General features: G+C 33.2%; 1 protein-coding gene across 1 annotated transcript in view; it reads left to right on the plus strand.

Annotated features, from left to right (window-relative positions):
- Positions 1 to 204: 204 nt before the first annotated feature.
- Positions 205 to 15537, plus strand: part of LOC143256642 (RAB6A-GEF complex partner protein 2) — a 47998-nt gene continuing 32665 nt past the window's right edge. The window contains 2 exon segments of the mRNA XM_076514121.1: positions 205 to 343; positions 7001 to 7133. Coding sequence (XP_076370236.1) covers positions 7009 to 7133 — 125 coding nt within the window. The 5' untranslated portion in view covers positions 205 to 343; positions 7001 to 7008.

Below are 15537 nucleotides of genomic sequence, written 5' to 3' on the forward strand. Positions count from 1 at the left end.
TTTCGTTTTTTTTCTTTTCATATCGAACAAGTTCCTCTGTTTGTCATTTAAGCAAAACACTGAAGGTCTAAAAATAATAACATATATCTGTATACATATATTTTATTTATGTACATCTTTATATATGTTTTTCAAATTAAGTAAAATTACTACAGTTCATATGCTGAAAGATAAATTATGTGATAACCGCCAGAGGCGCTACCTGTTATACATCGAACTGGTATTCAATACGTTAAACTATTGTAAAGATTATCGTACAATGGTTTACATTTTTCTTCGTAGTGGTCCAAGAGAATACAATAGTATAGCACTTAGTATAATGTCGATAAAAAACTAGGAAAAGGTGAGTTAATATATAATCGCTTACTATTAGATAGTAAAGTACTTGGTATTACTGATAATATAATCTTTCCATACCAGAAATTGTCTTACTTCCAGTTCTTTACTACATAAATATTTGTATCACCAATACTCCTATCCCTTCCCGAACTTTTTAAAATTTTGTTACTTTTGAGATTGATACCAAAACTGTATGTAGGATTCCAAATGAGGGATAAGTACTCAATAATACAGTGTTTTCTATAGTAAAATAATTATTTTGTTTTCTTGTAATTAGTGTGTATGTAAATACACCCCAAAAGTCATTAGTAATTGGTTAACAGTAACGTAGCACTAACATGGTGTCTTGAGAACTTAAATTATCCGTGACTCTGCAATTCTCCTCCAGTCATGCTGTTGAAGAGGCACCCTCTGAAACATGAGATCCAAGTTGTAATAACCTAAGGTACATTTCACTTACTATAGTTAAAGGTCACTTTCCAAACATTTATTGAACTTGCCAGTAGATTCTATTTATAATCATTCTATAACGTTTATAGTTTCTTGGCCCATTTGTTTATATGTTTTATGGTGTGATCACAGTGATTGTTCAATAATATTAAATTTGTTGCTTGTGAATGTTTAAATTGAGTATAATGTTGAGAGTCTTAATAACTTAAGACAAAATATAAACTAAAATTTAAAGAAAAATAGGTAGAACTTAACTTGATATGTCAGTGTAGTAAGAAATTGTGAAATTAACATTCAGAAGTAATTGATACAATAAACCAGTGGTTCTTAACCATGTTGGGGGTACTGAACCCCGGAAGTTTTGTACTTGCATTCACTGAACCCTTCGTAATTGGAAAAATAAAATGATTTTTTTCAAATTCAAAACATAAGTAGATATTTTATTAGTGCACAAAATGAACCATGCATCAGTTGCACACAATATCACTGTGTTCAAAGAACAAAACCAACAAAACATGAATTTCACACAAAAAGAAAAACATAACTCAATGAATATTTACTGTAAATCAAGGTGACTTTTGCTGTTGCTTTTCAGAGACAAGTTCAGAAATGCACAGCTTCACCTTGGCAAGGGCCACTCTCATGTCATTTTTGCAACAAAGTCTGTTCCTTTTCCTCGTTTTTATGTCTATCATCCTCGAAAAGAATTGCTCGCAAAGATACATTGTAACAAACGGTGTGAGTATCTCAAGGGCTTTCTTAGCAATAAGAGGGTATGCTACGATTTGGTGACATCAAAACGTTGAGAGCGTTGTTGTTCTGAAAAGTTGCTGTTGAACCTGTCTCTGCTGAAGTTCAATGATTTCGTCAAGGTATTCATCATTGACATCTGCTGTCACAACACTAAACGTGTATACAGCTGTCTCACCCATGCTGGATATGACTCTCTGGTGGGGAAGTATCCGTCGAGAGACTTTGTGAGCTCATCTGAGTGCATGGCAATTGCTTGCTTCAGTTCCCCGTGTACAGAAATGTCTCTGATTTCAGACACATCTTAATCTTTCTTACACAGTCATCCAGCAGGGGAAAGTTCATGAAGTTATCATTCTCTGTTCGTCATTTCCATAAAGGTAGTTTTTTTTAAAAGCCTTCAGGTTTTCTTCCACTTTGATGATGTTGACTCCACTGCCCTGCATCTGTTGATTGAGATTTTTTGAAGCAATCTGCATGACAATGTTGGTACTTTTGCAAAAACAGGGCTAATTCCACACACATGGCAAAAACACGATTCAGCACCTTTCCCCGGGATAACCACCGAACGTTAGAATGGTACAGAAGTACCTCAAATTCAGAGCCCATTTCTTTACATAGCTCTTTGAAGATGCAGTGCTTCAGGGCACTATTTCACACACAGATCACATATTCCACTACAATTTTTAATACTTCTGCCAGTTTTGAAGGCAAGGTTTTTGTTGCCAATGCATGCCTGTGCAGAACACAGTGCATTACAATGATGTGTGGTGAATCAGCTTTCTCAGTGCACCAAAACCAGAGTTTCGTCCCAGCATGACTGGAGCTCCATCTGAACAAACTGCAGAAACCATATCCCATGAAAGATCATTGTCTCTGAAGAAGTCATCCACAAGTTTCTTCACGTCGGCTGCCTTAGTTGTTGTTGTAAGAGGCTTACAAAATAAAAATTCTTCTTTCAACTGGTCATTCTTCACACAGTGCATGAATACAACAAGCTGGCTTAGATTGGAAACGTCGGTGGTCTCGTCGAGTTGAAGGCTGAATTTTGCAGGGCTTGAAATCAGATCTGCAACTACTTGAGCAAAGATGTCATTGCTCATGTCATCTATTCTGCTGCTGATGGTGTCATTTGAAAGAAGAATTTGAGATAACTTATTTTCAGCAGCTTTTCCCAGCATGATATTCGCCATCTTCAATGCAGCTGGTTTTACGAGTGATTCACCAATGGTGTGTGGTTTGCCCTGCTTTGCGATCAAGTACGCAACTTTGTACGATGCTGTGAGGATCGGTTTGTCGATGGGTACAAAGCCGAGAACAGGCAAAGTAGCCTTTTCATTGAACTTGACTCTCTTTACCTTGAATTCAGCAAGCATTGTGTTCTTGTATTTCCCATCTCTATGCAGCTTTAGGGAGTGTTCTCTTAGTTTTGCCAGTGCTAGACTAGAATTGCTCAACTTGGCATTGCAAATCATGCATTGAGGACGCTGACTCCCATCATGTTCCGTTATACACGTGATCCATATTGTACGTATTCGTCCGACCACTTTCTGTTTTTGCTTGACATAGTTAGTATGAAGGGATTGAAAGATTAGGAAAAAATCACAAATGATGCACAGTTACTACAGTCACAAGTCGACTGCTAAGCGCTTGAAGTTCCCTGCAGCACAGATATTAAGGCCAAGTTATGTGACGTGATCAGCCGCAGCCAATGGTGGCCAAGTGGAGCATGACATCATGAATCATATGAGTGGGGTGAATGAAAGGGACACACACATAGTGTGTGCATCTTGACCTCTGCCGAACCCCTGAGACTGACTCACCAAACCCTTGAGGTTTGATTGAACTCAGGCTAAGAACCACTGCAATAAACATTAAAATATTTAATATTATTACAATTACACAGTCTGTCTGCCCTGCAGAAGTATACCATATACTGAAGTTATGCAATATTTCATTTCAGACTATGTGTATATTGTGAAATATCACCCAGTTCAGAAATAAATGATAAAGCCTTTTTGTATGATACTTGTATTAATAATTAGGTTGTAATGTTCCAGTATGACTTCATGTTTATTTATGTACATATACAACACCTAAAGAATTTTATATACAATTAGTATAAATAATGATACCAATTTTTAACCAGTTCTGAAGTTTGAGAGATGTTTTACACAAAGTGTCAAATGTGCACCAAACAAATTACAAGTGTAATCTGTGATGATGAGAAAACCCACTTATAGAGAAAATTATATATTTACAAACAGCTGGTATGGGTAGTGCTTTCTCTACCCATACCAGCTGTTTTAAATATATAAATTACAAGTGTTTTTGTTAAGTACATGGTAAGAAGCAATATAAGTAGCATTATGGTAATATTTAACTAGCAGTACTGTGAGAGATTTTAACATTAAAATATTTCAAAAACATTTTCTACAGCAAACTAAACTGTGCTGAGTTGTTCTTGTAAATACAGAATCTGGTACTAACAAATCTCTTGTGAAATTCTATTAATATATTTTAAATTTAATAAAATACTCTTAAGTAGATACAAACAAACCAAAAATTTTATATTTTTGTCCAATTTGATGTACTGAAACTTGATTTACTAGTTATTGTTAGAAAAAAAAAGAAATAGTCTGTTGTAGTTAATACTGTATATATGAACCCATAATTTCTTTTTTCAGTTATATTGAACTTTTAAATACAAATAACAATAGCCACGTATATTCTGAATAGATGTGCGAAAAATGTTCTGTGATTTTAAGTTATATTTTTAGCTCGGTTTTTAATTTCATAAAAATGTATATATGAATTAAATCACAGGTCATTAGTAGAAATGGAAGAACATCAGGTGACTTCTGATACCATCAAGCCATTGTCATTTAATTACATTACTTTTTATATGACACTACAAGAAAGTCACCTGGTTTGTTTATTGCTTATAAGATTTAACTACAACCATTTACACTTGCTGCTAAATCTAAAAGATGAAGTTATTATTCTATCTACATTTTTACAAACATTGCTTATGTAGTGTATAATTTTATACTTGTAACTTTGCCTGATCTTTAAAAATATTATTAACCAATCAGTTTATTAATGACACTAACTTAGGAAGATTGTAGTCTTTTTAAACTTCAGATTTTTTGTGCCATATAAAAAACAAATCCATTTTTCACGAGAACAAAAAAAGTACCATATTTGCCAGTGTATAAAATAGTCTCATGTGCAAGACAACTCTGGTTTTTTTGAGCAATTTAAGTGTATTTCTTTGAGGTTTGGTGTATAGGGTGACCTCTATTGTTGAAAAAGTCCAAAATGCTACTTTTATGAAATAATTCTTTGAAGTTATTTTTTAACTCAGTTAATTTCTGCTCTGGGGTAATCAGTACAACCACCAGTGTAGATTTTCATGCCCTTCAAATGTTATGAACAGCTCAGTGCAGCATAAGGCAAGTCACAAACATGTAATACACAACTTTATATATGTAAAAAACAGGTGGTATGGATTGAGAAAGCACTGCATTGAGGAGCAAACAACCTAAAACAAGAGAAAAACATTGAAATTCTAAAAGCAAATAAAGGAAACGCTATAGTCATAATGAACACAAATGAATACACCAAAAAAATGAAGAACATCTTATCAGACACAAAAAATTTAAACCAGTACACACGAAACATAACTAAACAAAACACTACTAAAAATGAAAAAAACCAACACAATTTCAAAAACACTTTATTCCAACCTACACAAGACTGACTCACACACACCACAAATGTACGGCATCTCCAATCCTCATAAACCAGATTGTCCATTACGACCAATAATGTCCACATATGAATTGTTTAATTACAATATTGGTAAATACATAGCATGGGCATTTTCCCAATATGTAACATCAGCCAGCTAATTCATCAAAGACTTAATTTCAACTCTAACCTTAATCAACTTAATCATAAAGCCTTAATGGCTAGTTTTGATGCCATATCTACAGAAGTCCCAGCCACTGAAGCCTGTAAAGATAGCCTTAGAACTGTATATTCAAGACCCTAATCCATCAACAGACATTCCCAGCAACCAGATAGCAACCCTCATAGAATTCACCACGATAAAGACAAACTTCATGTTCAACAACCACAACTATATACAAACAAATGGCCTAAGCATGGGCAACCCAGTATCACCAGTTCTAGCCAATAAACATATTGTAACCATAGAAAACACCCAAATAGTAAATAAATAAACAAAAATAAACAAACACAAAATGAAAGAATCCTAACTTATACAACAACTTAAGCCCATAATAAACCAATACAAAGGAACACCTTTATACCTATATTAATATATAATCAAACATCTAAGCATGCCTTCTACATTCCTACACTCAATTATACAACCGCTTTCAAACATGTGTTCAACTATCGGTCAGTTACCTCTTTCTTTCTTTGTGAACCTGACGATGATGGAAGAAGGTTGAAACATTGTTTGCTCCTCTACATAGTGCTTTCTTTACCCATACCAGCTGTTTTTTACACAATTTTCTCTTTCAGTGGGTTTTCTTGTCATCATGGATTAATACACAACTTTACAAACTTTTCAGTACAGTTGAAATCTATTTCAAAAACATCACTAAACCTTGAGATATAGCGATTTACTATAGAAAAACAAAAAACACTTGTTTACAAAATTAGTGTATGATAAGCTTTTTTGATATAATATTACCAATATTTTGGTATGATGGATGAGATACATTTCCAATAAAAAATGTTTTCATTAATTGTAGCTAGCATATGAGGTAATTGCTAGTTATGAAGAATCAAGACAAGTGATTCAATTACAACTTTGTTATTGTAACACAGTAGATGGCACAGCATCAAGGTACCTGCTCAAGAAAGCAATCATAAGTAAAAATGAACAGTGTAGTTTTGGTTAAATATGCTATTAACCAGGGAACTCTTTTTGACCTGTGTATAAAATAAGGGATAAAACTGGGCAATGTTTTAAGAGTAAGTATTATTTTATTCACTGGCAAATATGGTATGTTTATTCATGCAACATTAATAAAGGATATATTTTTCATGTATCTAAAGTGTTGGTTGCTAACAAACTAATATTTGTATTAGCTACAGTTTTCTGTGTAATTGGAAAAATTATTCTACTTGTGGATAACAACTGCATCCTGAAAACTAATTAATTAACTTTGCATGGCACTACATATTTTGAATCAAAGGTAGACAGCTTGTATAAATTTAATACTTATTTGTATATAACAAATTTTGTTTAAATTTTAAACAACAGAGATGATAAGAACAAACACATTTGTTTCATCCAAAAATAGTATCATACAGTAATGCTTATGGTTATTTAATAAAATAATCAGTTTGTTAAATTGCAAGACTAGTGTGTTTTTATACTTGTTCTGTCATAGCTACAAAGTTATGTTTTAATGTTTTAAAGAATTATTCATGATGGAGGTTCATGCTTCATTATCCCGTGGAAGTGTGTTCCTTGCAGGAGAAACCATTGAGTGTCTAGTGACTTTTAGAAATCCTTGCACAGAATTGGACTTTTCACAACATGAAACAAATGGGTAGGTTTGGCTGTTTAAATTTTATTTTTATGGTTTTAGGTATGGTTTTATCAAGCACTGAAGAATGTTGTTACTTAGTATGTCATTAGCACTTCATAGAATAAAATTATGTGAAATCACCATTGTAGTAAAAAATTTGCTACAGACTGACGTTTCAGGCAGGTTACATTGTGATAGGCTAAAATATGTAATGTTTCTAAAGTATTTATTGTGCTCACAGATTGGGGTGAAGAGTAAATTGATAGGTTGAATGACCTTTTGTCATCTTGCTGTTTTAGGTTTTCTTAAAAATGTTATATTTGAACAACTTAGAAATATTTGAAAGAATTTTGCTGTATATATGACTGGGGAAGGTTCCTCTACAAATGATCTATGGTAGTTAGGCATAGCTTGCTGAATGCAAGCCCCATTTTTAACTTATTACACTGTTGGATTTCATAGGCTATTGTTTGTGTTCCAAACTTAACAGAAGGTATAAAAGGGGGGGGTGAATGTAAACTTTGATGTGTGGAAAGTGTATGATCTACTTTGAGTACTTTATTTTTTTAAAGAAAAATGATTAAACCAAGGAATAGACAAACATTTTTTATATAATTATAATTATTTCAGATACAGACATTTAACCCTTAAACAGTGGGAATGTTGCAGGTAGCAGTATAAATTGGTTATGGCTGCCATTTAATGGTTAAAATTAACTTCATTCTCTCAGGTTTCATTATGGTGTTTATGATAAATTGTTAAAGTTGTATTTTGAATTTTATCTCTAAAGTTAATAGGCCCAGATCAAGCTTATTATGAAACTTATTTTCTCTGTGAAAATAAATACAACTTAAAATAAGTGTCTGAAGTTAGAGAAATACTGTCCAGGCAAGAAAATTCATCACTTTTAGGACAAGACCATTTGACTTTGACTTTTCTCTCATTTTTAAGGATGCTAAAGTAAAAAAATAATTTACTGGAAGACACTAAAGCCTTAGTACATATTAGTGTTAATGGAATAGAAATGAGTTTCTCAATTAGTTTATTAAATGTGACATTAATCTTTTTTACTGGGGGTTTAGGAAGCTTGACCTATCCTTGTAAATTATGTTTTTCAGGTAGATAAGTTTTAACTTCAGCCAATGAGAAACCTGAAGTAATAGTACATCAGCTTTAAGAATAAAAATAGAGGTGTTACATTGATGTAAAATACCCTGTGGCCTTAATAACATTTCTAGTTTCTGACACCTCTTGACTCCAAATAATGTTTCACCTGAAAATCATATACAGCTTTTAGGCACCTTTCTCCACTTATTAATTTTTCTAACTTTTAGAAGGATTAAACAAAATTCCTGGGAAGAGAATCATTTTGGAAGTTTCCAGAAGTTGACCTTTGGTGGTGCTTTTACAAATCGTGAACAAATTTCAGACATTTTTGTCCACTTATTAATTTATGTAACTTTCATAAAGATCAGACATGCACATAAAGAGAACATCTGCCTTATAATATTTCAAACTTTTGCTCCTTCCTGACAAGAAATAACCTTTGACCCAAGAATTGTATATCACTTTTATGCACTATTTATTTATTACATTGTTTAACTTTGAGAATAATCAGAGAAAAAATTCACTAGAAGGTGAAGCTTAGGGGCCTAAATTCTACCAATAAAATTCAACCTTGGTATTTCTGGCTATATGATAAAAAATAATGAAATATCAGTTCACAGTCTCTCTGAAAATTTTGGTGGACAAACAGATGGGTAGAAAATCACATTGTGATGACATAAGGTCAACATTCTATTTCCAAATGATACTACTACAAGTATTTGTTCTCATAATTTCTAATGTAAGCTAGTGCCATAAACAATAAACTTGGCTTAAACAACAGTATAGCACATGGTCATAATCTGTAAATCATGTATCACCACACATTGCACTTTGCAGCCTGTTACTTTTAATTCAGTAACATTAACCCTAGCTAGCTAAGGTAGTAATTCTAGGTCTTTGGTGGGTTTACACATAAAAATTTATCAAGTCATATTGTTGACATATCCTATGTCCCTTCGTTTTCTAAGCAAGAAGGAATACTCGATAGCTGTGGCACTTAATTTTTTTAGCAAATTAAGCTATGAGATCTTGGGCATGGTCAGATACATCATTCAAAGAAATTTGACCTGCTGAATCATAAACTATAATCAGATCTCAAATTGGTTGATAGATAATGGAGGAGCATTGAACTAAAATAAAACTTTAAGCCATTCTGTGAACTGCTATGCTATGTCTAAATATCTGGACGTAATCTACTTATTTACTGATGGGGAGAGAGGTTTTAATTTGTGGCATTTAGCTGTCACAGAAAAAGTTTCACAGCATTCTTTTTGCTAATTTATTCATGTTTCAACATGTTTAATACAGGGAGTATTTGCAGTTACAGAGTCCACTGTGGCCATTGTAAGTATGTATGTGCTGAGTTTGATCATATGCTGCTGTGTAAGCTTTGCAGGTTTGTTGTTTGAGCACTGATAGAATTGCTTGCTACTACTAAGAGCCTTTTATATGGTATGATTCAACAGATTGCACAAATATTTTACTGCTATAAAAGCGAAAACTTCATTCCTTCCAATGTGTGCGTATTGTGTAATAAATTATTTTCAACAAGGTAGATTCTTGAGGTTGTAAATTCAGTGTTTGTGATTCTTCAGTGGTTTTCTTTTTAATATGGAATGCAATACAAATTTAGATTGTGATGGCAAAACAATCAAATGGATACTGAAGGATGACAATAGTTTTTAGTGATTTTTCTAAGGGAATCATGGTAGTTTTGAAAAATACAGCAGTAGTTGTCACCATGGTTGTCATGAAGTTTGTGCCCTGAATGTTATTTATTAAATTAGTACAGAAAGCAGTATAACTGGGTTTTCTTTAACAGTTGTCAATGAAGTATATGATATGATAGCATGCAAATTCATTTCTTTAAGTATTTAAATAAAAGTAATGTTTACAAATCACCTTAAATTATTTAAAAAATCCTCCTGCATTTTGTAATAATGATTAAACAACCATTGGCTTAAGAACTTGTTTAACCTAATGTTTTGTCCAGACAAGCAAATCCTGAATTGATCAAATTTTTTGTACAACCAATATTAAGATACTTCCACACTATACCATATTTTCTTTATAAAAGTAATATATATTTTTTAAAATTTTCATAATGCAAGTGTCAACTTGTACTTTACCAAGTTAAACAAGCAGAAGTACCACCAGTTGTCATCATCTTTTGAAGAAAAAGTATAATTTCTGTTAAAAATAACCATTGCTGTACTTAAACATATTACAAGCCAGTTGTCTATTTAAACCATTAAATAGTGAATAAACAAAAATAAATAAAGGTCCCAAAAATACTCTTGATTGACTCGACTAATTACATTATTCATGTAGAAAAACATCCATTTGTTACCACCTTGTTTCCTAGCATCAAATTCTATGTCCACTCTAAACTTTTGCATTAAAACAGGAATGTTCAAGCTGCTTTTATATTTTCTATGACTAATGATTCCAACAGTATTTAATATACTTGATTCCAAAATGATAAATTGCCTTTCCACATAGAAGTGGAATCTTCCTTGTCCATCTGCCTATGAGATTTACATGCCACTTCCCTTGAGGTAGCTGTCACCTGAATTTGTGCATTTAATGTGACCTATGCAACAAATTCTTCTGCTTGTAGGATGCTGACACGACCTCCATGTGGCAATAACTCCCTCATTGCACTTGCACTCTTGATAATATCATGCTCTTACTTAGCACTGTGTTGAAGAGGTTTGTTCAGAATTTGTTTGGCTTTAATTTGATGAGAATTGCATTCATTAATGAAACTGTTTTTCATTATACTTTGGCTTTTGTCTTCACTGCTTAACTATTATAATGAATTCTCAAGTGATGATGACTTCTACTTTATTCTGTGCAACAAGAAATAATATTACTCATGTAAATTGTATCTACTATAACATCAAGAGGTTCATTGACTAAGGACATAATAATTCTTGTGCAATGTATTGTGGGGTTCATTGTGCATTCTAGGCTTTCTGTTCCTGCCCATTCTTCTAATGTTCCTTCATATTATTTTAAGTTTCAACAAGAGGAACATTAATTTCATCACCTGTTCTGTCATATTTATTTTGCATTAGGTACTTCCATGAAGGTCAAAGACAGTCCTCATTCTTCAACACTTTGCACTATGACCCTAATCTTTGGAATTATTTAGTATTTCCTCCCTCACCTAACATTTGGGTTCGTACCAGCACTTTCCTTGAACAACTTCATTGCCATCACCATGTGACTCATCCTCCTCATCTTTGTGATTCTCGTGCCCTGGTTTATAGTAATTCTTCCTTTCTGTTTGGCTCTCATAATTTGAATTTTTATATTACCCACTTGGGGAATGGACCCACAGTCTCCTGTTTTGTTCTTGAGTATTCAGTTTTTACACTTTGTCATTTTCTCACTAGTCTTCATTATTTTCCTTTACTGCACCTTGTGTCTACAGCACTTTATTCTACTCCAGATGAGTGTTCAAGGGAAATTTCCTTATTTTTATCACTATGGTCTGTATCACATTTTTCTCTCCCTCCATCCCTGCTTGCTTAGTTCCTCTGTTGTGAAGACTTACTAGGCAGGGATATACTCTTACGTATACCCACCCACTTCCTATTAGGTAATCTTTGTGAGGGTTTCTGTCTGTGGTGGTGTTCCCAGTTAACTAAAAACCCAGGCACAGGTGGTCTGACCCCAGTCCTCATTGCCTTCTCTGGTTTCTTGCCTTTTAGACCTTATCCTAAAACTCATGTTTCTTGACTGGGTCAGTCTGTCCTTTACCTTCCTGTACCCACATTCCTTGTCCTTCTCCTCTTCCTCCCAATATCCTGCCATCAAGTCCATTACACATTTTGTCTGACTATCTTGTTGGTTTACGACCCACAGGATGGAAGAGTCAACTGTTTTGATTCCTGAGCATGAAGGTTGCATTGTTCCCTTGTTGATAGAGGATTCTTGTTGTATGGTGATATCATCAAGCACCAGTGTAGTTCCCATTAAATAGGAGTTACCTCAAGAAAATAATTACAAAGACTATTTACAAATATAGAAATAAGGTTCATGTTAAGCCATCAGTGTTAACAGTGAATATCTATAAATGTGAATGAAGTTGTACATAATCTGAAAGCAAGCATGGATAATGTAATTCATAAAATTTCTGTTTGTAATATATGTAAATATAAAAAAAATTTAAACCTATGAAGTATAAAAAATATATCAAGCATAAATTGCATTATGTTTTGAACGGAGTCTTTCATTGTCCCTCTTAACCTTAGCAACACCATTTTTTATTTGTTGTTGTTTTTCAGTGTAAAAACTTTCTTTAAAAATAAAAAAATATTGGTTTTGTATGAAAATAATCATGCTGTTTCTTTGTGTATATGTGTGTTGTATATATCATATTTTCCATTAATATTTTAAAGTAGTAGTATAGCGTTTATACAGTGAAAGCTGTGTGATAAAACTTTTTAAGTACTAATCAGTGATGTCGAGAAACCCACTTGTTGAGAAATTTATATGCAAAAACGGCTCGTTTGGGTTGAGAAAATATTTTACATAGAAGAGCGAACAACGCTTCGACCTTCTTCGGTCATCATTAGGTTCACAAAGGAAGAGGTAACTGACCGGAAGCTGACCACATGTTTGAAAGGGGTTGTGAAACTGAGTGTCGGAATGTAGAGGGTGGTGTTAGATGTTTGAATATATAATTTTATTTATTTTATTATATTAATATAGGTATAAAGGCATTCCTTTATATTGGTTTATTTTGGGTTTAAGTTGTTGTATAAGTAAGGCTTCTTTAATTTTGCATTTGTTTATGTTTGTTTCTTTATTTAGTATTTGAGTGTTTTCTATGATTATGTTGTGTTTTTTTGACTTGCAGTGTTCGAAAACGTGTGAAGGTGACTTTTATGTTCTTTGAATCTGGTTTCCATTTTCTACTTGTTTCTCAATATAGAAGTCGTGGCAGTTATCACATTGTATTTTATAAATAATGTTGGTGTGGTGTTTGCTAGTGTAGTTTTTACATAGTATAGACCTCAGTTTTGTGCCTGGTTTTTGAATAAATTTGGTATTAACTGGAATGTCATATTTTGCTATTAGTTTTTGCCAAATGTTGGTTGTTTGTTTGCTGATGTCAGGAATATATGGTATACAGCAGTATATGGTTTCGTGATTTTTTGATTTGTGAGATATATTTACTTTAGTTGGTTGATTTTGCTTTCTGTCTAGGTGTGTGCATATAATGTTTTCTACAGTTTGTGGAGGAAACTTATTGATGTTGATGAAGTATTGTTTTATTTTGTCTAATTCATTGTTAATTTTATCTGGTGAGCATAGTTTTATGGCTGTGTTTATTTGGTTTCTTAGTATGTTGAGTTTTTGTTTTGTTTCATGTGCTGAGTCCCAAGGAATGTATAGTCCAGTATGGGTGATTTTTGGTGGATTTCTGTTTTGAATTGTGTGTCAGTTGTTGTAATTTTGAGGTTAAGAAATGATATTTGTTTGCTTTTTTCCTGTTCACATGTGAAGTTAATGTTGGGATGTATAGAGTTAATGTGATTGAAAAAATTAAGTATGTGTTCTGTAGATTTGAATCCATAACCGTGTCATCTACATATCTGTACCAGTATAGTGGTGGATGTAATGCTGTGTTAATTGCTTGTGTTTCAACTTGTGTCATAAAAATATTGGCTAGAACTGGTGATACTGGGTTGCCCATGGTTAGGCCATTTGTTTGTATATAGTTTTGGTTGTTGAACATGAAGTTTGTCTTTATCGTGGTGAATTCTATGAGGGTTGCTGATTGGTTACTGGGAATGTCTATAGTTGGGTTAGGGTCTCGGATATAGAGTTCCAAGGCTATCTTGCAGGCTTCAGTGGTTGGAACTTCTGTAAAGAGGGATATAACATCGAAACTGGCCATTAAGACTTTATGATTAAGTTGATTTAGATTAGACTTGAAATTAAAAGAGTCTTTGACAAATGAGCTGGCTGATGTTACATATTTGGAGAATGCCCATGCTATGTATTTACCAAGATTGTAATTAAACGATTCATATGTGGACATTATTGGTCGTAATGGACAATCTGGTTTATGAGGTTTGGGGATGCCGTATGTTTTGCGGTGTGTGAGTCGGTTTTACGTAGGTGAGTCGGTTTTGAAATTGTTGGCTTTTTCATTTGTAGTAGTAATTTGTTCAGGTAGGAATAAAGTGTTTGTGAAATTGTGTTGGCTTTTTTCATTTGTAGTAGTAATTTGTTAAGTTTCTAGTAATTAGAAACCAGATTGTCCATTACGACCAATAATGTCCACATATGAATCGTTTAATTACAATCTTGGTAAATACATAGCATGGGCATTCTCCAAATATGTAACATCAGCCAGCTCATTCATCAAAGACTCTTTTAATTTCAAGTCTAATCTAAATCAACTTAATCATAAAGCCTTAATGACCAGTTTCGATGTTATATCCCTCTTTACAGAAGTTCCAACCACTGAAGCCTGCAAGATAGCCTTAGAACTCTATATCCGAGACCCTAATCCAACTATAGACATTCCCAGTATCCAATCAGCAACCCTCATAGAATTCACCACGATAAAGACAAACTTCATGTTCAACAACCAAAACTATATACAAACAAATGGCCTAAGCATGGGCAACCCAGTATCACCAGTTCTAGCCAATATTTTTATGACACAAGTTGAAACACAAGCAATTAACACAGCATTACATCCACCACTATACTGGTACAGATATGTAGATGACACGGTTGTGGGATTCAAATCTACAGAACACATACTTAATTTTTTCAATCACATTAACTCTATACATCCCAACATTAACTTCACATGTGAACAGGAAGAAAGCAATCAAATATAATTTCTTAACCTCAAAATTACAACAACTGATACACAATTTAAAACAGAAATCCACCGAAAAATCACCCATTCTGGACTATACATTCCTTGGGACTCAGCACATGAAACAAAACAAAAACTCAACATACTAAGAAACCAAATAAACACAGCCATAAATCTATGCTCACCAGATAAAATTAACAATGAATTAGACAAAATAAAACAATACTTCATCAACATCAACAAGTTTCCTCCACAAACTGTAGAAAACATTATATGCACACACCTAGACAGAAAGCAAAATCAACCAACTAAAGTAAATATATCTCACGAATCAAAAAATCACGAAACCATATACTGCTGTATACCATATATTCCTGACATCAGCAAACAAACAACCAACATTTGGCAAAAACTAGTAACAAAATATGACATTCCAGTTAATACCAAATTTATTCAAAAACCAGG

Source organism: Tachypleus tridentatus, chromosome 1 (assembly GCF_004210375.1).
Source record: "Tachypleus tridentatus isolate NWPU-2018 chromosome 1, ASM421037v1, whole genome shotgun sequence".
NCBI classification, from domain to species: Eukaryota; Metazoa; Arthropoda; class Merostomata; order Xiphosura; family Limulidae; genus Tachypleus; species Tachypleus tridentatus.